At 47.5% G+C, this 27,251-nt stretch overlaps 1 protein-coding gene across 6 annotated transcripts in view; it reads left to right on the top strand.

Annotated features, from left to right (window-relative positions):
* The window catches only part of Lrch (Leucine-rich-repeats and calponin homology domain protein), a 170,935-nt gene that overhangs the window by 39,034 nt on the left and 104,650 nt on the right, over positions 1–27,251 (top strand). For all 6 annotated transcript variants that reach the window (XM_084595668.1, XM_084595669.1, XM_084595670.1 and 3 more), the window contains exons 4-6: positions 4,463–4,705; positions 20,741–20,862; positions 25,457–25,565. In XM_084595668.1, the coding sequence (XP_084451794.1) occupies positions 4,463–4,705; positions 20,741–20,862; positions 25,457–25,565 (474 nt within the window). The remainder of the gene's footprint in view (positions 1–4,462; positions 4,706–20,740; positions 20,863–25,456; positions 25,566–27,251) is intronic.

Below are 27,251 nucleotides of genomic sequence, written 5' to 3' on the forward strand. Positions count from 1 at the left end.
TGAGACAGTGATTTTGGTAGTGTCCATGCAGTAAAATTTGGCAGTATGATTATCTTGGCATTGCAGAAAACATTTGTGTCGCACAGGATTGGAATCAGAAAAGAAATGAGCTTCATACAATGAATTGTAAAAATATTGTAATGCATATTTGATTGTGCTGAAAAAAATCTCATTTGTCTTTCTGAGCTCTTTCTGAGGGAATCGCGTAGGACTTTGAAAGCTGCAAATCTGGGCTTGCGCCACTTGCTGAGAAGTATTCAGAGGCCTGGATTGGGAACAGTTGAGTACAGTAAAAAACTCATTAATTCTGCTCCCGTTAATTTGGAAATTTGAATAATTTGGCCTGCTCAGTCCCTCCCTTCAAAAATGTACATAGGTCTACGGCAGCAAACTTTCGTAAATTCGGCACTAAATTGCATGCGCCCCGGTTAATTTGAGCTGGAGACAGGACGAGGTTGTCGCGGAAATTAGTTTTCGGAGCAGGCATCACCACGGCCATCATTCCCCAAAGACCCGAAACGCTGGAAACTTCTGTTTCAAAAACGTACAGAAGGCGGCGCTGCTCTGCACTAAAAAAAGAAAGAAAGGTGGTTCTTAGGGTTTTAGGAGCACGCATCGTACAGCTGTCATATATTCATGCGTAATTGCATTCCGCTAATGTACAAAAGCTGGCGCTCACTAGGGCATTTTCTCTAGTTTCTCGGCTGGCGAGACCTTGGAAGGTTGGATAGTTAGGTTGGAACAAGGTGCTTTGTGTCGTGTCGATGTGTGAAATGTGTAGTGCTCAGGACTCTGGTAGTGCTACCGGGGCTACTGCTTTCTGTCGCAATGGTGCTTCCAGCAAGACGTGCAAAGTACTCGGCTAAGGATCTAGCAACGAAAGTGAAGATCCTTAAAGTGTGGAAGGACGTTGCTTCTATAGAGCAGGTGGTGTGTCAGTTCGACGTCAAAAGAAGTACTCTATTAACGTGCATCAAGAATGAAGCACAGATAATGGAAGATTTTGAAGGTGAGAAGTTCACTCAAGGCGGAAGCGCTTGCGAACCCCAGCCCACCCACCCCTGGAGAACGCATTGTTGCGGTGGATCGCTGCTGCACGTGATTCGTAGCTCCCGTTAAGTAGACCATTGATCTACGCACAAGCCGAGGCCTATGCCCTCTGAATGAATAAAGGCCTCAGAGGGTTGATTTTCACGTTTTAAAGACAGGTATGACCTTGTTTTTAAAGCCATGTACGGTGAAAGGAGGGAAGTGGACGAAAACGTGGTTAAAGACTGCCAGAACGTCCAGCTTAAAGAGCACGTGGCAGCCTGCGACCCGCGCGACATTTTTAACGTAGATGAAACTGCACTCTTCTTCAAAGCACTCCCAGACAAAAGGGGATGCATGCAGGGGTGGAAAAAGAAGAAAGGAGCGAGTGACTGTGTTGCTGGCAGCCAATACGACGGGCACAAAGTGTCTTACGCTTCTGGTCATCGGCAAGGTGCGGAGACCCATATGTTTTTACAATGTTAGACACCTGCCCGTGGAGTACCGAGCAAATCGTAAAGCTTGGATGACGTCCGTGCCTGGCTGCAAGACCTCGACCAACGTTACAGCGCGAAAAAACTTAAGTTGCTATTCGTTGTTAACTGCACTGTGTACTGCAACGTCTCCAACCTGCAGGCGATCCAGCTCGTGTTTCTGCATCCTAACGCTACTGCCGCGCTTCAACCTATGGATCAAGGCACTATCCAATATGTAAAAAAAAAAAAAAAATTATCTGCAGTTTAGCTTGTGGTTAAATCTGGAGTTACGCGAGAGCCATCTGCATGGCTATGCTTAGGTTTCGCTTGAAAATAAAGACATGGTGTTCGCGCATAGTATTTTTACTCTATGGTTTCAGCTTTATTTATGCCATAGGGGAATCACTTCACGTATGAGCACCCCTTGCCTCTCGTTGTTGACCATTCTCATTTGGGTGTAGAGGACTTATAGTGGTGTGACATTGTCTCTACGTCGAACTCCGGGGCCCACCACCGTCACAATGTTCGAACAAACCTTCTGTCCTAGCAACTCGCTGTTGTCGTTTGCCTCAACCAACTATCGAGTTATCTGTCTTCTTCTTCCTTTTCATCTTCTTTCTTTTCTTTTTCTTTCTCTTCTTTTTTCTACTTTTTCTTCTTTCTCTTCGGACAGGCGTGCTCTTCAGACAAGCACGGACAGGCACAGCAAAATGGTGAGACGGTGGTCAGTGTAGCTCTCGCTACAAAAAAGTATTGTAAGCAAGTGCTGGAGCGTATGCTTCTTTGCATGGTTCGGAAGCAGGCGGGCGTCATCATGCTTCAGAGTGCCTGCTCCCCACTGAAGAAGTGAACCTCGAAGATAAGAGTTAAACCTTAAACAGGACAATAAAAAGCACTATATACAGTGAACGCTCGTTAATTCGAACTTCAATAATTAGAATAATTCTAACTACACTACTTGGTCCGGCCAAGCTCCATATATATCTGTGTACAAAAAAAGCCCGTTAATTCGAATGAGAGTCTGTTTCGCTGAGGATAATTTGAACTACGTGCCGCCACGTCTTGGCGGCTTGGTGCACATCCCGTGGCAAAAAAAAAAAAAAACTCCTCTGAAAGAGTGGATAGTTAGAGGCTGCGCACGTCCAAAATAAGGACAGAAGATGGAACTAAGTAAAACCATGGAAGAGGAGGTAAAACCTACGTGGTGTCATGACTGGCGCAGGGGCCGGCGGTGTTGGAGAGAGGGAACAGCAGCCGCGACGGCGGCTGCCTGCTCACTCTTCCGCACCACCTCCGAAACTCGCAACTAAATACTGGTTAATTCCAGCCCTGTTAATTTGGAAATATGGATAAGTACTGTCGGCGCGGTCCCAGCCAATGCCTATGAAAGGCTATGATTTCGGACGGGCATTACGGGTTAGACTTCGATTATTTTTTTGTGACAGCAGTCCATCCTTCCACCCATCAGCCGTCAACGGAAGCACGCGGTCAGTTGCGATCATGACGTCAGCTTTTAGCATCGTTGACTTTAAAAGGCGTTCGCTGCTATCGCGCGTTCCAATGATTTGAGTGGCAGTAGACGGCGCCTGCCCCAATCGCTCATAGCATGATAAAGCGAACATACTGAAAAGGAGGCTTGCATAACCAGACAACCGCTGTCATTTTGCGAAGTTCGCTCCCCCCCCCCTGCTGGAGCTAAAGTCCAAAAGGTAAACACACTGTTATCTCTGCACAGTATCTTGGCCCACTGCCAAAAAATGTGTTGTGGACCGTGACTGCGCAAAATGGAGAAACGCCCTAACAACTGAGGCCTTTTTTTTTTTTTACAAATTCTTTGGCACAGATCGGGGCTGAGTGGGTTCATTATGCGAGTGGGTTCTTTATGCGACTAAATACAGTACATTTACCATGACCAAATGGTTCTTGTCAGTTCTGTTCGAGGCCATTCAATAATTTTCCCAGTCCTGAACTTTTTTCCCGGTCCCGCGAAGTCCAAATTAACAAGCTTTTGCTGTAATTCAATATGGTTGGTGTAATGTTAAGAGATGGAGCTTGTAGAGTGATTCAGGGAACAAACTCGAGTGAATGACTTTCTAGTGGAAATCAAAAAATGGACATGGGCAAGACGTAATGTAAAGAGAGGAGAACTGATGGTTGCTAAGCGTGGCAGAGCGGATTCTAATGGAAGGAAAGCATAGCAGGGAGCGACAGAAAATCAAATGGGCAGGCAACACGGGATGAGTTTTTTTTTTTTTTTAAGGTTTGTGGGAATCAGGTGGCCGCTGCTGGTGCAGGGACAGACTACCGCTTCGTTTCTGGTGTATATTGTGCCACTTTTATGTTAGTGCTGCCATAGTTATTCAACAAATGCATCGCATGGCCAGAACATCGCAAAATTATTAAACCGTCTACCAGGAAAACTTATTATCAGGGAAAAGTGTTAACTTAGAAGAAAAAACAGTACAACCCCATGGAACATTTTGAGCTTTGCTCTTGGTTTTGAGCATTAGAAGTGAGAGTGTTTTATGTTCCTACTATTTCTTCTTTAAGTTTCCCTGAAGACTAAAACTTCACTCTTGCCATGTATCTGGTTTGGTTTCGATTTGTGGTTTAACATCCCAAACGGACTCAGGCTATGAGAGACGCCGTAGTGGAGGTCTCCGGAAATTTCGACCAACTGGGGTTCTTTAACGTGCACTGGCATCACATAGCACACAGGCGCCTAGCTTTTCGCCTCCACCGAAAAACTGCTGCCGAAGCCGGAATTCGATTCCGCATCCTTGGGAACAGTAGTCGAGCGCCCTAACCACTGCGCTAACCTAGCGGGGTCTTGCCGTGTATATGTTGTTGCATTGTATACATGCAAATGCACTAATTGTCCTCATGTTTGGTGTCCATCTTGTGCGAGCTTCTGGAAGAATTGCTGCAGCCCAGATTGTATGGTGACCACTATGCAGGATGTGAGCTGCAACGAGCTGTCGTGGCTGCCACCGGGCATTGGGGAGCTGCAGGCCCTGCGGTCCTTGCGTGCGCGGCGCAACCGACTGTCGGAGCTGCCCGAAGACCTATGCCGGTTGCGTCTGTGGCGGTTGGACGTGTCCGAGAACCAACTGGCACGCCTGCCTCCCCTGCTGCGGCTCATGGCCTCCCTGCGCCACCTGCAGGTCGACGGGAATCCGCTCATCTCCCCACCTGCTTTCGTGCGTGGCAGTCCTCGTCATCATCCATGTCTTTTTTGTTGATTACCTCATGCTGAAAACATAGAGACCACCTTCACATAAAAGTGAGGGCTTTTATAGCGAAGTCAGGAAACAGTATATGGGTGTCAGCACCTGCAGTCGTTCTTGCCAGGAAACTGTGGTGACATTTTTTCTTATTTATGGACCGATTTGGATAAAGCTTATATCACATATATTTCGGCGTGCTGATTTCAAATATATAGTTGTTGTTGTTTTTTTGTATAGTGCATAGTTCTCAAAATTTTGCCTAACTAATGTTTCCCATTTGAAGGTGAGCTAATTACTAAACACAATAGGGCATGATGAAAATGAGCCTGCCTAATTTATCTAGAAATATCACAGAGTGCAACTAACCAAGAATTGAGGTGCTAGAATTATTTGAACTTGTATTAGAGTACATCAAACATTACTTTGGAAAAAAGCTCAAGTTGACACCAATTATAAATATTTAGTTTTGTAAATTTTGCCTCACTATAAGGGCATACATTTTAGTCTTATTGCACTCTTCAAGAAAGTATCTCTGCAGAAAAGAAAAAAATGAAAGTAAAGCACAAATAGTTCAAGGGATATCGCTCCTTTAAAATTGCAGCACTCTCAAAAATGCTGTTTTGAGAAAAGAATGGAAAACATGTCAGAACATGTAGATTTAAATTATGGCAAGGTCTGACATAGTCTGATCAGAAATGCTTGGAAAGTAAATTAAAGCAAAAATTAATGTTCTCTAGCAATTTGATCCAAAGTAACACCATAAGAAAAAAACCCTCAAAGTAAAGGTCCATTTTGGCGTCAAGACAATCTTTTCAATAAATTTTCCCGTATGGTTATTAGATTTACCTTGGTGTCAAAAGAAACTTGAGGTTAGCTTTCTAGCAAAATAAAGTAACTGTAGCAAGATCAGAACCAGAAGTATTGATCTGGTGACTGTGTCCAAAATTCAATTTTGAGAAATCGGCGAAAAACTTTTTGGGCATATTTTTGAATTACCAAGGCTGACAGCAACTCTATAAAATGAGTTATGGCTGGTTTTTCGTGTGAATGCACCGCTTCCCATCAAGATATTGCCCCTGCAACTCCGAAACAAATTTATTTCGACAAAGTTTGCGATTCTGCATGCTGCGCGTAATGCCATTTCGCGATCGCCGCTGCCGCCACGCCACTAACTTTTCGGAGCGCTCGATCTGTCGCGCCCATGAAAACTGCTTAGGTATCACTTTTTTGCCGGCATCGTCATGATTACGATGCTCTCACGCGGCGGGAATCGCCTTAGGAAATCGTTTGTTCTCCTATCTGTCGTGCCAAGCACCACCGCCTATGGCCTTATCAGGCAGAACGTCGCTAAACCAGCTAGATCTAACTATGCGACCTTTCTAAAACGCGCCAAGCCGCAAGCAGTCGACGCCGGCATCCAACCAAAAGTTGTCATTTAGGTCACATGCTTCCGGAGCCCAATAGCAGCACGTGTTTCGCGCAAATTTGTCCCTTTGTTTTTCGCTTCGGGTGTTCGCTCACGGATGCCAATCATGACGTCGAAATAGCCTGAATCACGATCTTCCTAACGAGACCAAAATGATGCTGGTGGAGCGCATATTTCTCGATCTGCGACCGATCAAAACTCAGCGAGATTCGACCTCAATTTAAAGGGCCAAACGTTCAGATTCGCAACTTTGGAACTCTGTAATATGCGAAATAGATGGTACTTTTCAACAAAAATTTGCAGATAATTGCGGAAACGTCTTGGGACCGCGAAAATAAAAAAATAAAATACAATCGATGACTGATTTTTCGCACATGCTTGATTATTCGGACTTTTTCCCAGCCCCACGACATACCTTGTAAAGTCAATATATTGTCACGGTGTTGGCGGCAGGGGGTAGATTAACAGAGCCGGTACAGGTAGAATCACACGGTCCAAGGTTTAGATACGTCCTGCGAGTCCGGAGCCGATTCACTTCAACGTCGTCTTTCACTCTGAGCGCCCCCTGGCATTCCTCCCTCCTTAAGCGTAACGCACACAGTTACACGTGCACACAAGCGTACAAAAGCAACCTCCCCCCCTCAAAAAAAAGTTTGTAGATGTAGTTTGTCAGTCACCGTGCAAAGTACGGCTTCAGTCGCAAGACATGAACTGTCTCTGGACGAGGTAGCCGACGGCCTGTGTGCTCAGATCCATCCGGGAGCACCTCGTAATTGACGTTACTGATGCGTCGCACGATTTTATACGGTCCGAAGTAGCGGCAAATTAGCTTGTCTGAAAGGCCGCGGCGTCGAACAGGAGTCCACACCCACACCTGGTCCCCGGTGTTGTAGGAAGCTTGTCTGTGGCGGAGGTTGTACCGGCGTGAATCCCTGTCCTGTTGCTGGGTGATGTGGACGCGTGCTAGTTGGCGTGCTTGCTCAGCATCTTGGGCAAACTGCTCGGCGTCAGAACAAAGTTCGGTATCTGTTTGGTAAGGGAGCATTGTGTCCACCATCGTGCGAACCTCCCTGCCGTAAACGAGGCGAAACGGCGTGAAACGCGTAGTCTCTTGGACTGCCGTATTGTATGCGAACGTCACATATGGTACGATCGCATCCCAAGTCTTGTGCTGGGGGTTGACGTACATCGCCAGCATATCCGCGATGGTCTTATTAAGCCTTTCCGTCAGCCCATTGGTCTTCGGATGGTAAGCAGTAGCTTTTCGATGCGCCGTACCACTGAGATGAAAGACTTCGGCCATCATTTTTGAAGTAAAGGCAGTCCCTCTATCAGTAATAATACAGGTAGGAGCACCGTGCCGTAGTATGATCTGGTGTACAAAGAAATGGGCAACTTCAGACGCTGTACCACTAGGTAACGCTTTGGTCTCGGCATAGCGAGTCAGATAGTCTGTGGCGATGATTATCCAACGGTTGCCACCAGAGGACCGAGGGAAAGGACCGAGAAGGTCCATGCCGACTTGATCAAATGGTGCTCGTGGTGGTATTATGGGCATGAGGAGGCCCGCAGGCTTTGATTGCGGAACCTTCCGACGCTGACATTGCCGACAGCTCTTGACATAGCGCTTAACAACAGTGGCAAGGTTGGGCCAGTAGAATGTCTGTCGTATCCTAGCAAGTGTGCGAGAATAGCCCAAGTGGCCAGATGTTGGTTCATCGTGGCACGCGGAAAGGATTTCCTCTCTCAGAGCTGTGGGTACCACGAGGAGGTAGGTTCTTGACTCGGATCTAGAGTTCTGCTCATAAAGCACACCACCTCTCAGGCAGAAAGTTGAGAGGCTCCGAGAAAAGCACTTAGGTATGGTGGCTGGCTGACCTTCTAAATAATCAATCAGTGCTCGTAAATCTGGATCTGCACGCTGCTGATGTGACATATCGGAAGCATCAACAGCTCCGAGGAAACTGTCAGCGTCATCCGTGTCTGGTGGAGCGAGCTCGACAGGCGCGCGGGAGAGCGTGTCAGCATCTTCATGCTTAAGTCCGGACTTATAAACAATAGTGAGATCGAACTCCTGTAGGCGAAGGCTCCATCGCGCCAGGCGGCCGCATGGGTCACGCAGGTTGGCCAGCCAACACAAAGAATGGTGGTCAGTGACAACTTTAAATGGGCGACCATAAAGATAGGGGCGAAATTTCGCAGCAGCCCAAATAATGGCGAGGCATTCCTTTTCAGTAGTTGAATAGTTCGTCTCGGCACGGGATAAAGTACGGCTGGCATAGGCGATGACTCGTTCAACACCCTCTTGACGTTGCACGAGAACCGCCCCAAGGCCAATGTTACTGGCGTCGGTGTGTATTTCTGTCTCCCCCTGCTCATCGAAATGGGCCAGAACAGGCGGCGATTGGAGACGGAGACGCAGCTCGGCAAAAGCAGCTTCTTGTTCGTGCGTCCAAACAAAAGGGGTGTCTCCCCGGGTGAGCTGAGTCAGCGGTTCAGCGAGATCAGCGAAGTTATCGATAAAACGCCGGTAGTAACTGCATAAGCCGAGAAATCGGCGAACAGCTTTCTTGTCACGTGGAATCGGAAATTCCGCAACAGCAGCAATCTTGTCAGGGTCGGGCTTCACGCCGGCGGCGCTGACGACATGGCCGAGAAATTTAAGCTCTCGGTAGCCAAAGTGGCATTTCTGTGGCTTAAGTGTCAAGTTAGCGGATCGAAGGGCTTCGAGTACTGACCGCAGGCGCTGAAGATGTTGTGCAAATGATTCTGCGAAGACCACCACGTCATCTAGGTAGACTAGACAACACTGCCATTTAAGGCCGGCGAGGACAGTGTCCATCATCCGCTGAAATGTGGCCGGCGCGGAACACAGGCCGAAAGGTAGAACTTTAAATTCGTAAAGGCCGTCGGGTGTGACGAAGGCCGTCTTCTCACGATCTCGCTCATCGACCTCAATCTGCCAGTAGCCACTTTTTAGATCGATGGACGAAAAATACTTTGCACGCCGAAGGCGGTCGAGAGAGTCGTCAATCCGCGGCAAGGGGTAGACATCCTTCTTGGTTACGGCATTCAGTTTGCGGTAATCGACGCAAAAACGTAACGTGCCGTCTTTCTTTTTAACTAGAACGACCGGGGAGGACCACGGGCTATTGGAAGGCTGGATAACCTCATCTTCGAGCATTTCCTTAACTTGTGACCTAATAACTTCGCGCTCGGTCGAAGAGACGCGGTAGGGGTGCTGGCGGATTGGGCGCACATTATCGAACGTCACGATCTGGTGCTTGGCGATTGGAGTTTGATTCACTTTTGACGACGATGCAAAACACTCTTTGAATTCGAGTAACAATGAAAACAGCTGGTCGCGCTGGCTGACCGATAGCTCTGAGCTGACATCGAGATTGTCGAGGGATGTGGGCGGTGGCACGGTTTCTGCGGACAAGCACTCGGAGACATCAGATATGCGTTCGGCGAAAGCTACGGAAGTGTCACGAAAAAGGTGCCGATACTCGTGCGAAAAATTTGTAACAAGTACCTTGGAATGACCACGGTGAAGATGTATCAAACTGCGGGCCACGCAGACTCCTTGTGTCAACAGTAACGATACGTTACTTTCGGCTATTGCGTCATCATCGTTAAGGGCATTGCATTTGACATTAACGAAAGTGCTGGTTCGGGGTGGCAGAGTGACACTGTCCTCATAAACTCGAAGCACATTGAGTGGTCGCTTTGCACCGCTGAGGGCCACTGCTTTTTCAGTAGAAAACGAGACCTTAGAATTCCGGAGGTCAATAATTGCGCCATATTCACGAAGGAAATCTACGCCCAGAATCAGGTCACGCGAACAGCTTTTCAGAACAAGGCAGCTTACCACAAATGTTGATTCTTGAATTTGAACTCTGGCCGTGCACATGCCCAGAGGAGTAATCAGATGACCACCCGCGGTGCGAACGTTTGTGCCAGCCCACGGAGTCAAAACCTTCTTGAGAACTGCGGCAAACTGGCTGCTCAAAATAGAATAATCAGCGCCAGTATCCAACAGAGCCCGAACATGGCGACCATCCAGTACTACGGGTATGTCCAACGAAATCTGCTCGCGAATGTCAGGCTTCTGAGTCTTTGAGTGCTCTGCGTTGGTGTACGCGGTCTGCTTCACCTGCAATTCGTCGTCGTTGCAGGTGCGTTGTTGCAGCGTCCGTTCCACCGGCAGTTCGTCGTCGTTGCGGGTGCCTTGTTGCGTCATGTGTCCCACCGGCAATTCGTCGTCGTTGCGGGTGCGTGGTTGCGTCGTTTGTTCCACCGGCAATTCGTCGTCGTTGCGGGTGTGTGGTTGCGTCGTTTGTTCCACCGGCAATTCGTCGTCGTTGCGGGTGCGTCGTTTCGTCGTCGATTCCACCGGCAATTCGTCGTGGTTGCAGGTGCGTCGTGGTGGCGTCGAGGCGGCGGTATGATCGGTAACCGCGGACTTTTCCAATGTCGATGCGTAGTCTTTCCGTGTCCGCATCAATGGGGGGTCTCCTTCGCCGCGATTTCCAGCGAGCCTACCCCCGAAGGTCGCTGGTTTCAGTTTTCCCTCTGGGGACTGGGCGAACGGCCCTGCGCTGCCCATGAGGAACTCGTAGCAGATGGCGACGGGCGAGACCTGGGTGACGGTGATCTAGATGGTCGCAGACGAGACGGAACGATCCGGCGCTGATCATTGACGAAATCTTCAACGGCTCGAGGCCGTTCGCCGTAGCGAGGCCGCGGAGAATCAGCGGAAAACCCTTCGAGACCTAGTCGACGGTAGGGACAGCGCCGATAGACATGACCCGGTTCGCCGCAGTGAAAGCATAGCGGCCGTCGGTCGGGGGTACGCCACTCGTCTGCTTTCCGTGTAGGCGGTCGAGAATCTGTGACGTACTGGATCACGGGGGCTGCTGTTTTCGACCCAGCTACGTTCGGAGGAATCAAGGACGGCGACGAGGGCGGAGAGTATTGCAGCACCTGGGAGTATGTAGGGCGGTGACACTCTGGTGGTGCAGGAGGAGGAGTAGGGCCAGGTTCACCGATTGGAAATGGAGGCCGGAGCGCTTGCTGTACCTCGTCGCGGACAACGCTGGCGATGGAGGAAGGAGCTGGTTGAGGTGTGCCATACATCAGTCGGAGTTCGTCGCGCACAACGGAACGTATGAGCTCCCGTAGCGCCGATGTGTCCATGCTATGCGATGGGAACTCAGCAGAGACGGAGGCGGCGTGGATGGTGGGATCCCGTGCCGAAGCTCGCTGTTGAAGCACTTTCTCTATAGTGGATGTTTCAGCAAAGAATTCTGCAACAGTTTTCGGCGGGCTGCGCACCAGGCCAGCGAAAAGCTGCTCTTTGACGCCACGCATGAGGTAGCGCAGCTTTTTGTCCTCGGACATCGTAGGATCCGCACGCTTAAACAGGCGCGTCATGTCTTCGATATACGCCGCTACAGTTTCGTTAGGCATTTGGATCCGAGTGTGTAGAGCGCGTTCGGCCCGTTCGCGGCGATCTGAGCTTCCGTAAGTTGCCGCAAGATGACGTTTGAACTCACTCCAAGACGACAGCTGCTCTTCATGGTTCTCGAACCACGTCCGAGCGCCATCCTCGAGGCTGAAATATACATTTCGAAGCCGTGCAGCGTCATCCCAGAGGTTGAATGTAGCTACCCTTTCGTAGTGCTGCAACCAGTCGTCGACGTCTTCATAGGTGTCCCCGTGAAAGGTCTTTGGGACGCGGGGGTTTTGCAACGTCACGTAGGTGGGGGTCGTGCCAGGCATTGCGACGACGTCGTGGCTACTGGTAGTCATGCCCGAGGGGGAATACTCAGGTGGTAGGCCTCGTTGCCTGCGGCTAGTGCGGTGAACGGGCGTTTCCACGAATATATGACCAGCACTCCTGCTTAGCGTAGGGGTACGGGACATCAGACCTGACCTCCACCAGATTTGTCACGGTGTTGGCGACAGGGGGTAGATTAACAGAGCCGGTACAGGTAGAATCACACGGTCCAAGGTTTAGATACGTCCTGCGAGTCCGGAGCCGATTCACTTCAACGTCGTCTTTCACTCTGAGCGCCCCCTGGCAATATTACGCGGCTTAAAATTTCGGACACTCTAGGGAGGTCTATTCGATTTTTCGGACATTTCAAGCTTCAGCCGGGCCAACTGCCACATATTTTGAGTGGTGTCGCCACCATCTTGTTTGTTTACTTTTTCCTTCGATAGCCTCGAAACCGGTGCCGGCTTTGCGTGCCGCTCCTCAGCTAAACTGACGCTGGATCGAAGCTATATTACTTGCCTATCAACTTCTGCATCTGGAACTTCGCTGCTCGCTTCTGGAGTGCTTTTTTTTTTTCTTTAGCATGTTCGCTTGGACAGCCTGTTCCTTTGGGTGTGTTTACCATGCGTTTCGCATGCGTTGCCGAGCATAGCGAGTAGGCCTAGCCGTGGTCGGGCTGATGCGAGAACTATGTTCTGTCGCTACTGTGGCTCGCATTTAATTGAATCAGCTTCAGTCCTTCAAGAAACTGTTTCTGGATTTTATAAGAAGCTTTTTTTCTTTTTTTTTTTGCGTGCAACGTGGCAGCGAGAAGGCACTCAACGGAGTCGGTGTTGTGATGGTGGTGTGCCTTGACAGTGAGAAAACCTACTCTGTCGATTTGCTTGGAGCACTTAGTATGCTCGCCGATGCGTGGAAGTTGGTGGCACCCACAACGCTGCGCAATTGCTTCTGCCACGCGGGATTTGTGTTGAATGACGAGTCGGCTGCCTTGGACGAGGAGAGTGTCGTCGAGCAGCTGTCATTCAGTGAGCAGCTCATTGACGGCTTTTGCACTGCAGGTGTCGAAATTCTATTGACCGTCTCGTTTTCAGAGTTCACAGACATGGGTTACGAGTTGGAACTGTGCGCTGGGCTTACAGATGCAGAAATTATTCGCCGAGTGCTTGCGGAGTCTGAGAGCGACGACGACGATGACTCACCTGCAGCAGCGCAGCCGACGCAAGCTGAGCTGATGCAAGCGGTCGCAACCCTTTCGTCGGCTTACAGCGACACTACGACTCTTGCCGAAATTCAGGTGGACCTGTTAGCACGGAAGCGGAGCGCAGTGCAGAAAAGCGTTCATGACTTTTTCCGGCCTCAAAGTCAATAATAGGCAATAAATTGAGCTTTTTTGGTGCATATTTGTTTTTTCGGACATTTTCGCGGTCCATTGAGAGTCCGAAAAATCAGTCGTCGACTGTATCAGATTTATAGACCGGGCCACAAAGAGCCGTGTCCTCCCTTAACACAGTCTGTAGAGCGCAAATTCCTCAGGTAAACTACCGTATTTACTCACATATTTTGCACACATTTTTTATAAATTAAGCTTCATAAAGGGGGTGCGCAAATTACGCAAAAATTTCACGAACATGTCTTGAGAACTCATCTGCAAAAGGGACATAACGTGCAATATATATCTAAATAAGAGAAGCATCATGCACAAGCAAAGCTCTTTCCTTTATTAAGTGCACATACTTTATCTAGTCGGAGTCGCTGCTGGAAAAACTGGATTCCGAGCCATGGCTGACGTTGCTGCAGCCGTTGGCCGTCGCTGGCGTCCCAAATAGCGTCATCCTCGGTTCTGTTAAACGCATTTGACACTCCAGCTTTTTGAAGCTGTACTCACAATGTTGGGATTGACCCGGCCCCACGCTGCCAGTATCCATTCACAGACCATCTTCAAGGGAGGCCTCTTCATTCTCCCAGCGGGAGTGAGGCTGTGTTCTCTGCTGGCCATCCATTCGACATACAACTTCTGCACGTTGTCTTTAAACAGCTTGTTAATGGAGACATCCAATGGCTGCAGGACTGATGTTAGGCCGCCTGGGATGACAGCCAAGTTGGCCTTCATAAAGGGTTCACTGGTCGCTTCCTTCACATAGGGTCCAGCCAGTCGAGCATTAATGCTTCATTTAACCACTCTTTTTCATGGACACAAATATGGATGCGTCTTTTCACTTGCAATTTTGGCATCGTCGTCTTCCGCTTAAATACGACGAAGGGAGGTAGTTTGCGACCATCAGCGGTTACTGGCAGCACTAAAGTGCACCATTGCTTTTCGCGGCTGGTTGTTTTTATGGCAACAGACGAAACTCCCTTTTCGCTCACTGTGATGTTGAGTGTATTTCGAATGTCAGCGGCGTCTTGTCAGCGTTCCCGATCTGGAACATAATGAAATCTTCGTCTTGCGCAGTGCTATCACGAAATGGTGAAATGCCACCACTTTCTCTTCATAGTCTTCGGCCAACGCTGGCAGAGAGTTGTCCCCTGTCTCGGAAACAGGTGGTGACATCTCATAAAACGGGTCACTCACCTCCTATTTGCTTTAAACACCGCAGCTGGGATCCCTTCGTCATGTGCAATTTTCTTGGCCTGGAACTGCAACATCTCGCACGACACTGCGGTACTGGAGGCCTGATGCTCGCAAACATAACACACAAGTTTTTCTTCAACGGTGGGGAATTTACCTTTTTTAGGTGCCCGAAATGCTCTCCTTCCTGGGCTTGCATTAGTTAGCTCTGCCTTTTGTTTTCGCCAGTAGCACACGTGGCTTTCATTAAGCTTGCACTGCCTGGCAGCGGCACAGTTTTAATTTTCTTCTGCAAATTCAATCACCTGGAGTTTGAATTTCGCCGGATAGTTGTGGTAGCCCACTGCGATCGAACAACCAGACTTCAAGCCACTACACACAAAGCTGAGCCACCTACAACAAAGGGTGGGACGTGCTAGATGCGCTGCGAGCACTAGGGTGGCCAGCACTACCGTGCCGTGGCTTTGCTTTGGCTGGACTTGCTTTGGCTCGGACTTGGCAGTGCGCCGCACCAATGCGCTCTGCTTATGTTTTTCTGCGTGCATGCGGGCGGTTTCATGCAATGAGGTGCGCAAAATATGCGGGTAAACGTTTTTTTATAAATCCGGGTAATAAGTTACGGATGCGCAAACTACGCGAGGGCACATATTATGCAAGTAAATACGGTAACTGCTATTTACTTGCAAACTGTGGTCAACATGCCCTTTTCATTTTAGAGGTTAAAAGCTTCTTTTTTTTTTTTTTTACGCAAGCTTGCCTAAAGGATTATTATAGAAACTCATGTAAATTGTTTTCCGTAAGGAACCAGAGCAGGCTCCTGCTCTTATCGTTGTCGGTGAGCCATTTAGAGAAGTCCTCTTCCCTTGTTGTGGTTAGTCCCACTTCGCGCAGAATCTGCGTCCTTGATGCCCTTGTCCCTGCACAAGTCCACAGCAGGTGGCGAGCATCCACTTCTGCAGCTGGTGTGGAACACTTCGGGCATGTGGTTGGTCCGATGTCTGCTTGTGATTCCCATCGGCATTTTACCGACGGGGTAAGCGCCGCCCCAGCTCTTATCCTTCTAAGGGAAACCTCTTCCAATCTCGTTAAGTTATGAGGGAGGGGAAATGTACACGGGGGAATGAGGGCCCGTGCACTTTTTCTTAAAGAGGATGCTAAGATGGGAACAGCGGAGCGGGCATCAAAAGGGAGCCTGGTGGGGAGCGCATTAGTGTTTGGAACTTCATGTGTGAGATGGTCAACTTTTCTCTGCTCAGCGTTCTCAGTATCGTTTTGTGTCCAATGTATCTGGATGCCTGTCTTTGTTTTTTTATTGAGTGCGTGGATTTCCTAGGTTACACATAGCGTCTTTGTCACTTTCTTTAGTTGTTTTATGGCGGCTACGGAGTCTGTATAGATGTGGGCTTCTGTTATGGAATCTATTTTATTTATGGTCTCCATAGCATCGCGGATTGCATAGAGTTCCATCGCAAGCGGGTCCGGGTATTCTGATACATATTCATTGTGTACTTTTAGTTCACTGTGTGTTGGACTAGTAGCTGCTGTTCTACCGCGATTTTCTAAAATTGATGCGTTCGTATATGCAATGCAGATACCTGGAAGTACATCAACCAGAGGTCGAGATGCCGGCTTTTCTTTGTGACAAAGCCGAGTGGTCTTGTTTATCGTAATAGTCGTGAATTCCCACGGAGGAGGGTCAGCCATTGGTGGTGTTTGAATTGTCACTTCGTTGTACAAGGATGCTATGGGCATAACATACTTTCGCTTCATATTCCTTGTTGCCTCTCGTTGTTCAATTAATTCTGTCAATGTATTTATTTGTGCAAATTCTTGGAGAATAGGGATAGGGGTAAGTTTTGGTAAGGCAGTGATAGTGCGCATTGCGTTTCTATTTATTGTTTCCAATTTCGCCCACTGCCACCTCGTGAGTCTTTGGAATCGGGCCTGGTATAGTATCCTCGGCTGTAACACCGATTGTACAAGACGTCTTGTCATGTCCGCTCGAGCTCCTCCTCCCCTAGACGAAATGCGCTTTATTAAGTTTAAGGAAGTCGCAGCTACTTTTTTCACCTTATGAAGCCATTGTGTTCCTTTGCCAGATTTGTGAATTTCTAGGCCAAAAACTCTCAACTCATCCACCTCTTCCAATGCCTGATTTCCAATCTTTAGGGTGACTCTTTGCGTTGCCAATTGTTTTCTTCCATTCTTATTTGCAACATGAATGTAACTGGACTTTTGAGATGACAATTTGAGGCCTGCATCTTGGACGTACTCATCTATGGTATTTAAAGCCTCCTGCAGATACCGATTCTGTCTCTCAAGTTGTTTATGAGCAGACCAAATCGTGGCATCCTCTACGTATATCATGAACCACACTTCTGGTATTTCAGCTAATTTCCACGCCAATGGGATCAGTGCGATATTAAATAGCAAAGGTCCTAACACTGACCCTTGTGGCACGCCTTTGTTTGAGGTGTAATTGCCAATTTGTTTTCTGTTTATCCGGATAGAAAACATCCTGTCCTTAAGCAGATTATGTACTGCTTTTATGACCTGCAAGGGAAGGCCCATACATTCCATGTTGCTAAGAATCTTGGCACGTAACACGTTGTCGTATGCCTTCGCCACGTCGGTAGCCACTACAGTGCACACAGGGTGGCTATAAGGCGACACGTATATGACCTCTTCAGTGAGCATAGCCAGTCCATTTTCTGTGCCAAGGTTTGTTCGGAGCCCAATTTGTCGAGCGTAGTATTTTTTATTACTTTCCAACCACCATGACAGGCGAGTGGCTATCATCTTTTCGTAGGTCTTGCATATTGTGGGTATTAGCGAGATAGGCCGCAAAGATTCTAGGCTTGTGGGAGGTTTTCCAGCTTTTGGTATTAAGACCACCACAAAGTGTTTCCAGCCGAGTGGAATGTCTCCTTGCCATACCTCATTTACCACATCCAACAAGCTGTTAACTGCGGCTCCTTCTAAATTCTTGAAGATCTCATGAGGAATATCATCATGTCCAGTCGCAGTTTTACCATTCGCTTCTTCTATAGCAGCCAATAATTCCAATTTCGTAAATGATGATGTTATTCCTGTTGTATCAACCGCATCCACTGTCGGTGAAGGCGCCGGATAATGTGCATGGTTCGGAAAGAAAAGGGCAGCAGCCTGATTTGCAAACTCCTCTGGTGTAAGCTGTAATGCTAGTCTAATATTTTCCACATCATCTTTAACCTGCCGCCTCTTTTCCATGCCATGAAAGTCCTCCAGAGGGTCTTGTTGGTCGTTACTGATCCCAAACGACTGCACCATTCATCCCATCTCCTATGAGCTAGCTGTTTTTCATATCGGCGTGCCTGTGCCGGCACTCTATTTACCTCAATGTTTCTTTGCACGTCTTCAGGATGCCGACCAGCCTGTATCTTGGCCCGTTTTCGGCGTGCCCAAAGTTTTAGTAGGTGCAGGTCGGGAGTTGGCTGATCTTCGTTCACTGTTGGTGTAATTGTGTGATCCTTGAGTACCGTTTGAAGGGTGGTATCAAGAGTATTCGGGCTAAGTGAATGAGTTCCAGTATCCTGCCGTACACCATCCCAATTTGTTACAGAAGCTTTCTTTCGAATTTTCTTCATATGTCCCAAACTAAGACCAATACTAATACTACCCCACGCATCTAATTCCGCCTGCCATTGTGGTGAACCAGGGCCCTTCCACCACGTCAAATCTGGCGAGTGTGTTTGTGTTGAAGGTAGTGTTGCGAATTCTGGATGATTTAGCAGTGCAAGTTCCATTTCTGTGAAGGCAGTATGAACTTGATCACCCCTTTTAGAATCATAATCATATCCCCATACAGTATGCGGATCGTTAAAATCTCCACCGATTAGTATCGCAATTCAGGGTATGAATGGCGAATATGCTTAACCCATCCATGATTAAGTACTGTGCTTCTTGGACTAGTGTACACGGACACTAAAATCAGGGGCGTTTTGTTTGGACGCGATAGTACAGCAGCTACTTCCTGCTGAGTGTTGCACCACTTGATCAAGTCAAGTGGCGTTTGGGGAATGTTGGCCCTAATATAAACGGCAGCTTTTCTTGGCGTTTCGGCCTCTGCTCTTGCTCATTTATCAGGGATAGAAGGACACTGGTACCCTACATATCCTGTTATTGAATATAACCTATTGTGTTCCTGTATCAAGAGTGCCCATGAATGCAGCTTGCCGTACAATATTTTTGTTTTGATTTCCCCAACTTTATTAGAGAGCCCTCTGCAGTTCCATTGCGTAATCTGTTGCCACTTGTTTCGGCTACTTCTATCCACTATGTATGCTGCTCTGAATGAGATGTGTCAGTTGCGTAAGTGTGTTCAGTACCGTCTCCCATATTGGTATGTTAGCGGCAGGTTAAATCGGAGCGGCCACTAACTAACCTTGCTGTCGTACTGCCTGCAAGCGTATCTTTCTGTTTTTCTGAACTCTCCTTTCGATGTTGGGCTATATGCACTTTCTTTTGTCGCAGCTGTGAAATTTGTGCTGAAAGCATCGCAATTTCTTTTTTTATTGCATCCTGCTGGCTTGTGCAGTCTTCAAGTCCTGGAAATTCATCAGCAGTGAATGCCACTGTGCTCCGTTTCGTGCGTTGTCCATTCTTCAGCGTAGAAGCAAAAGATGCACTTTTCTGTGCAACCACCGCAACAGGCTCTTCTTATTCAGGAGGATCATCAAACAGCTCATCAGCCAGAGCTGCAAATCTGTTTTTAACCACTACTGGTGCACATTGTTTCCGTCGTCCAGCCCTTGCTAACTCGAGCTTTCGCTTTTTTGTCGGACACTGAGGCGAAGTGATATCGTGATCATCAGATTTGCATAGGCCGCATTGAATTTCACTTCTTCGATTCAGTTATGTATTCTGGATTAACTCCATATGGTCTTCTCTGTAGCACCTGTAACAGTCCACTGGTCTAGGTTTGTACGTTTTGGGTCGCACTATGCGGCCGTTGTAGTAAAATTTGTCCGGAAGAGCGTCTGGTCCCTGTAATGTGATAAAAAAAGTGCCTCTGATCACATTACAGGGACCAGACGCTCTTCTGGACAGATTTTACTACAAAGGCCGCATAGTGCGACCCAAAACGTACAAACCTGGACCGATGCACTGTTACAGGTGCTGCAGAGAAGGCCATATGCAGAAATTTTGTTTTCAAAGTTTCCAAAGTATAAAAAATGTTCCCCGTGTGCAAGAGTGTTACTCTGCACGGAACAAAATGAAGTGGCAGTTTAACTTAGCTAAGCATAGATGCCATAAAGTCGTATTTATTCAGACACCAGCACGAACATAACGGACAGAACTTTTCAGTGGCTTCATCTTATAAAGGTAACCTGGTTTTAAGTGAGGCAGGCAATTGGCTAGCGATACATTATAGCATGTGTGAATAGTGACCACTGCATACATCAGATAGCGGTGTAACAAAGTGACAACATGCTTGATAAGCGTTTCGCCGGTAGAGCACTTTGCTTTGCCATATTTAGCTATGTAGTCCTTTATTAGGATGAAAGAGGCCAAGTTAAAGTCTTTACTGCAACTTTGTCAAGGGAGACGAAGATGAGATCTGAAGATCTTAAGCACAATGTGAAAGAACTTTGTCAGAGGAGGTGAATACGATGACATCCAAAAGCAGCATAAAAGACCGGCTGCTTAACTTTAAGCTTAGACTGTCAGCGTAGCACCAAGATAGCACAATCGTCCAATGCAGTGGCCAGTGGCCTCGGCCTTTGTTTAAAATCCATTGGCTGAGAGGTTGTTTTAGCTTTTTTTTTTTTTTTTCGAGCTGTTGCTTGAAGGGGGCTTCACAGCTATCTTGGCAAAATCCAAGACGGTTGGTAATAACTCTGCACTCAAAACATTGGTGCATGCATGGATATATACATGGATACATATACATATACAGGATATATACCTGAGTTTTGCCTTGAAGTGCCTTTGGGAATTTTTATGCGAGGAAATGATGCTGAGGAACTGACATTGCTAGTGAAATAAGCTGGCAGGTGAGCTTATTGCCCCCCCCCCCCCCCCCCCCCCCCCCCCCCTCGGTTTGTATGCATGTGTTACTGCTAACTTTGGTGCTCTGTTGATTGCCTGTTTAAATTCTAGAGCATCACAGAAGTTTGAAAGCTGAATGCGTGCATGTGTGTACGTGGATGAAGAAAAGAGTGTTCTTCCTCCTGTTGGTGTGCGCAGCTGTGCAGGAGGGGTCAGGTGCATGTGTTCAAGTACCTGGAGCTCGAGGCGGTCAAGGAAGACCGGCGCAGGGGACATCTGGCGGCAGACACGGTAGATGGGGCATCCCGCCGCAGCACCCCGTAAGTGCACCTCCCTCCCCCTAAAGTGGGGATTGCCTTTTGAAGCCTTGCATTAAGTTTTTTTAGATCCACTGTGTTGCACCTCTATTTGCTGGCACAATTGATTCCAGTCCCAGGCTACTTGCTGGCAGATGTCGGCTTCTTTGACAGGAAGTAATGTGATGGTCACATGACCTTGCAAGCTCCCTGCATCATTTGTTTTTAGCAGATGATGCCAACCATCACTCACCACGATGCAGTGCTTTCGCAGTGGCGCACATGTTTATATCTTCACATGCATGCAATACTAAAGATAGATAACAGAGGCGATTGGTTAGGGCTTTTTGCAAACAGAGCGCAGCATGTACGAATGCGAAGTGTTTGACAGAACTCAGTTTGGCAGGATTTGCTTGCCACTGCTGCTTGCGAAGTTCTTTCAAGGGCTCGGCTCGCTGGGCTTGAAAGCAGACAAAAGCGTTTGTGAAAACATTTACAACAAGCGTTAGCTGCTCCAGCACACATCAGTTCGCTTGCAACGCTGTCAGACCTGCGTGCTGAAATGACCGCAAAACAGGTGAACAGCTTCTGGAGAGCACAAGAAAAAAGAAAAACCTGTGCTTGTAGCTCTGGACGCTTCATGTGTGTGGTGACATTTAAGACAAAAAAGCGAAGGTGCAACATTCAGACATCTTACGGCTGCTTAGAGACCAGCTACGGAGCTTGTGACATTGTTTAGCGCACAATATCATCTGCAGGAACACGAAAAGTACTCAGAATGCGCGCGGAGAACTCTTCATGGCCGCCGGCCCGGGGGCTGTACTGGTGAGTGGAACTTGTGGGCTGCCCTAGGAAAGTCGAATGCGGGACACCTGTCAGCAAGTACCGTATTTAATCACAATTAATGCACTTGCATAAAGAACCTACCTCTCCCCCCCCCACTTTTGCCACTGAGAATTTAAAAGAAAGAAACAGTCGTTAGCGTGCCAAGATGCTGCGCAGCGATACAGTCTCGGTGGATAAGTATTTTTTGTAAGCTCTTGCGGTGAGGGAAATGGGGGGGGGGGGGGGGGGGGGGACTTGGCAGAGTGCCAGGGCCCTTGACTGGTAAGCTAGCAGCTACTCACTCAGCTTGTCCGGTTGCACAAGCGTACTGGTGGGCCGGGTGGGCGCTGTCCACTGCAACAAAATTATTGGAACGCGTGAAGCAGCAAACGCCTTTTGAAGTGAAAAATGAAGCTGTCATGATCACAGCTGACCGCGTGCTTCCGTTGGTGACTGATGAGTCAAAGGATAGACAACTCTAGCAAAAATTTACAAAAATGTTTTTTCCCACATACCTTTAAACTGACATCAATTTTTCTTGAAAAAATGTGGGTTCATTGTGCGAGTAAATACAGTAAATTGGGACTGCGAGGGACTGCGAGGGACTGGAAACAGAACGTACCTATATGCCATCAAAATTTATGTACACCAAAACTGATCCCTGGGAGCGAAATAGAGCTTCAGCAATTTATCTGAAGTGCATTTGTTGTTTCCTAGTTTCCTGTAATGTGTGCACCGTTAAAAGACAAGCATGCATATGTGCATACACATGCATGTAGGATCAAATCCTATCTGTGGCGGCAGCTTTTCAATGGAGGCAAAACGCAAGGTGCCCGTATGCTGTTCTATGTCAACGCACGCTAAAGAACCCTAGGTGGTCCAAATTTGCGGAGCTCTCTACTACAGTGTAGCCCGAGTTGTTTTGGGGTCTTTACAGATTGCTTGAAACTTGTTTATTGTACAATTAATCAAACCACATATTGTATTTCATCACATCTGTGAAACCTCATCTTTTGGCCCCAATATCCCGTATATAAGTCGGAATTTCTGCGAACCTGTAATTTCTCATTTAATATTTGGCTCGAAAGTTCGAAGTAGCAGCCTGTAGCAGTCCAGTCCGGTCGATTTGCAAGTCACAAAGATTCGAATTTCGCCACAGACTAATGAAGCAACAGGAGTTTGGCACAATATGATGCTTATGCTTGACATGCTGTAGTGCTCCTGCTTCAGAACTCCCAGCATGATAACACTAGGGAGGTGCGAATAGTTGAGAGCTACGTGTTGGGCAGCATTCCACGACCGATGCTTTGTCTTCAGGCATCACAAGCAAATATGGAAAAGGTGGTTTGGCTAGCGTTACTGCCCTGCTGTTCATTTTGTGAGCTGTCTTGTTGAGCTTTGCCACTGCCTTGCCTCACCGTTAATCTACCGCTGACGGCACCCAGTAAGGAGGCATCCACTTTACATGGCAACATCCAGTGAAGGCCTTCTTCCACGTGAGCAGTAGTTCAGATGGTGATATTAAGCCGGAACCGCATGGAGCGTTTTTCGCGAGCGAAAAACGTGACGCACGGCATACGGCCGCGTATGCCGCGTTGCCGCCAACGCGCGAGCACCCGCACGAGAAAAATTGAGTGGCGGTGTCGCGCCGCGTTTTCCGGGTTGCCAGACCACATAACTCCCAACGAGATGAGTTATCTGTGTTACCGCATATATAATATGCCCTTTAAATTACAGGACACTACAATAAAAACAATCATCATGTAATTATACAGCGACATTTCCTCCAAAGCGTATTTATCAAACAGCAACAGTATTTATCAAACAGCAACATTGCGTGCGAAACACTATGCGCGAACGAACACGATACGTGAAGCACATGGCTCCTTGGACAGGGAGAGGGTGCGCGAGAAGAGTAGCGCTCTTTCCCTCGAGACCGGCCGTGACCGAGGAAACAAAGTTCCGCCGTAAAGGTTCCGCCGAGATGCGCGGAGAGCAGAGCCATCTGTTGGCAAACCAAAAAACTAAAATGACACGTGACTGCACGCTGATTGGTGGACGCCGACTATGACGTCAGTGGACGCGCCGCGCGAGGCGTTTTTTTCTACGAAGCATAGAACCACGCGGCGGCGCGATTTCATAGTGGGAGCTAGTGGGAACGCGTCAGAATGACGCGCGCGTCCCACCATCCGCGCGGCAATCGCGCCCTAAATCGCGCCATGCGGTTCCGGCTTTAGACTTGTTTTTCTAGTAGCAATCATCAAATAATTGTAAACAAGATAATATACTGCATGATTCTTGCTTTCTTTATTAAGGTGAAAGCCTTACTTAGCTATGTTTGCAAAAATATGTCCGCAAAACTGGAAGCAAAACATGGGAGCAGAATACGGAAGCAAAATGTAACGTGTGATATGATGTCACATTAAGATGAGATTGCTTGTCAGCGCCTGTCCTGTGTGTCATTTTGGGAGTGTCTGTTTGTTAGTGCTGTGAATCTTTCCTTTTATGGTTGTCATGAATGTGTATGTAAAGACAAATGGTATATAAATGTCATGTCATGTGAGTCATTGTAGTTGAGTCATGGCTCATAGTTACTTGGCATGAGTCAGTCAGATAGGAGATCCAGTGTTCGTGACTGTGGAGTCAATGGCTTTTATAGGTCAATCAGTCATGGCCGTGACTAATGTCTTTGTGTCTCTCAAAAGTGCTTAGTCATGACACTCTATGAGCTACTAAAGAGCAGCCAATGCGCGTGCTTTTGTATTTCTCCAATGCAGATCTCTGCAGTGCTCTCATGGCTTTTTTAATCTCTTGTAGGCAATGAAGGTACTGTAATGTTATATTCTTCTGATGACAAGTGGAAACAACACATCTCTGTTTCTCTTTATAGGTGTGTTTTGGGGAAAATTTTTTTCTGTTTCCAACTGCCTGTACTACATTTAAACTTCAGCATAATGATGTCGGTAAAATCTGCCCTTTGTGATGTATATGAAGGAGGGGGACAGCAAAAGGAAGACTAGCAGTAAGCACTCCATTTTTTAAATCTAGCGCGATGTTCTTTATTAAAAATCTTGCTCGTTGAATAGCCACGATCTGCTTCTGTTACTGTTCACTCAATGTCCTGCACAACAGACATAGTCAAAACACAAGCACTTTGTGGAAGGTTACAGGAACAGGTGGGGAGATATGGCAGACGTGGCCTGCCTATGCTTCGCGTTTTTTGGCAAGTGGCACTCACGCTGGTCACACTGATAACACATGGAAAGAAACACGGAAAGTTTTACTGAACAAACACTGATCATCAGGGCAGCATTCAGAAATTGCAACTATTGTGAGCACTGTATGGCGCTTCATCCTTCACACGGGTGAGCGTGCTGCTTCATCTTCATCTTGCTCTCTCTTGCAGATACTTATCGTCATCGCGGAGTGTGGTTCGCGACAGTGTGCGACCAGGGCTTCAGGTCTGCAATAAAACCTGATCCGCCAAGCCCCGCACCTCCACCACGTGTAAGGTCGGGCTTGGCGCAAGAGGTTTTATTGCAGACCTGAAGCCCTGGTCGCACACTGTCGCGAACCACACTCCGCGATGACGATAAGTATCTGCAAGAGAGAGCAAGATGAAGATGAAGCAGCACGTTCACCCGTGTGAAAGATGAAGCGCCATACAGTGCTCACAGTATGTATATTTATCAAGAAGAGATGCGACTGAATGCTAGTTGTTCGGTCACCTTTGCAGAGGGAAGGCGCATTACTCAGCCTCCAGTGTTTCACAGCATGGCTGTCTTCTGTGCAGGGTGGAGCAGCAGGGTGGCCACCTTGGGGAAGGAGGTGTCCGGCGGCCACCTACTCTCGACTCAGGCTACAACACCGCAGAGGCCACCAATGGCCGGTGGTCTTTTGAGGTGTGTGAGACTTTCCCCCTTGGAGCAGGGTTCTTGTTCCAGGCCCATGGCTTTAGCCCAGAGGACGTTTTATTGCTGCATACCTTTCAGTAGGGACAAAGTGTCACACTGCTATCCTATGGGGACTTGTGATCGGGATTGCAGTGCTGCACCATGAAGTTGATTGCAACTCTGTCCATTGCTGCTCAACCCCTAAGCTGATTCCTGAGGTTGTGGGATGACAGGATTTCTAGTCCTGGTCTAAGGTGGCTGCCCTTCTGCTCAGTAAACAATCGGATGCAAAGCTCAAGTTTCAAAAAGATGTTCTACAAAAGTAAAATATGCGTGCCTGTGCACCACACGCTGGTGCACAGAGACAGAACACGGGAATTTAGGCATTGAAATTTTTTCAGCGCAATGGACAGATTGCTGTCTAAAATGTTCGAGTCCATAGCGATTTTGGTAGAAACGCTGTAGAAATATTTTAGAGAGAATATTGCGATCAGTGCATGTGCCGGTTTTTATGTAGCCTGATACTGGAAACCATGAACAGCGACTGCGAGAACGACTGGCAGTTGACAAAAAAGATGTACCGAAAACAAATAATAAGTTTCTCGCTAGACAGTAATTAGGCATTTTTAGCTTATGGTAGTGTCCTTTCCAGTTTCCACACTTAAGCTGTTACGGCATAATAACGTATGTCTCGTCGACAACAGTTTTAATGGGCACTATCATCGCTTCATCCACGGAATTCAAATCACTGTGGCGCCATCCAGTACAAAAGCTGAAAGCATGCTTCTCGCTATGCGAAAGGAGGGGTGGTTTTTATTTAAAGACGCACTGGAGAGAGTGCAAGATATAATAAAATATTACAAGCACTCCTGGAAGAAAAAAGAACAGTGTGTACTTATGAAAATCGGTGATATTTTGCTGAGGTGTAGTCACGCGATTTACTGCAGCTAAAGTGATAAGGTTCCTGCGCAAGATAGTACCTCAGTTGTTTTTATGCAATTTGCATTGGCAAATTAATATTGTAAAATCTCTTATCTTTGATACTGTAGTGCTCTATCTTTACTATATTAGGCAAGACATTTCTTTTCCACCATAATCTCGTGACATACCTATTTTGGCCAGTGTTCTCTCCCTTTAAAGAACGCCAGGCGGTCTAAATTGGTCCGAAATCCTCTACTACAGCATCTCTCATAACTTGTGTGTCTCTTCACAATGTTAGACGCAACCATCTATAATTTATATGTACGAGATATTTTAAAGAGATTTTTTGTTTTTTGTTCAGTGCGAATTGATTTTCAATATGGTGTTTATTCTCAGTGCCACCCGCCTGCTTGGGCAGTAGTGAAAAAAGCAGCACCCATGTCCACAGGCCAGTAGTGTAGTTTTTGGCATGCACTTGTGGGGAATCCCGCTGTAGCTTTGTGCAGCCATGGGATTTTTGATGAGGAGGGTTTTCTTTACTTGTTCGCCATCACTCGTACAGCAACTCGGGGGATGAACTGCAAATAATGATTGGTGACCTTGACAGGAAAAGTAGAAAGGTAGGCTTAAAAATCAATATGCAGAAGACTAAGGCAATGTTCAACAGCCTCGGGAAGGAACAGCAGTTTACATTAGGTAGCGAAATACTGGAAGTAGTAGGCGAATATGTCTACTTCAGATCCGGACCATGAAAAGTAAATAACAAGAAGAATA

Source organism: Amblyomma maculatum, chromosome 2 (assembly GCF_055883805.1).
Source record: "Amblyomma maculatum isolate TAMU_Amacu chromosome 2, ASM5588380v1, whole genome shotgun sequence".
Lineage (NCBI taxonomy): Eukaryota > Metazoa > Arthropoda > Arachnida > Ixodida > Ixodidae > Amblyomma > Amblyomma maculatum.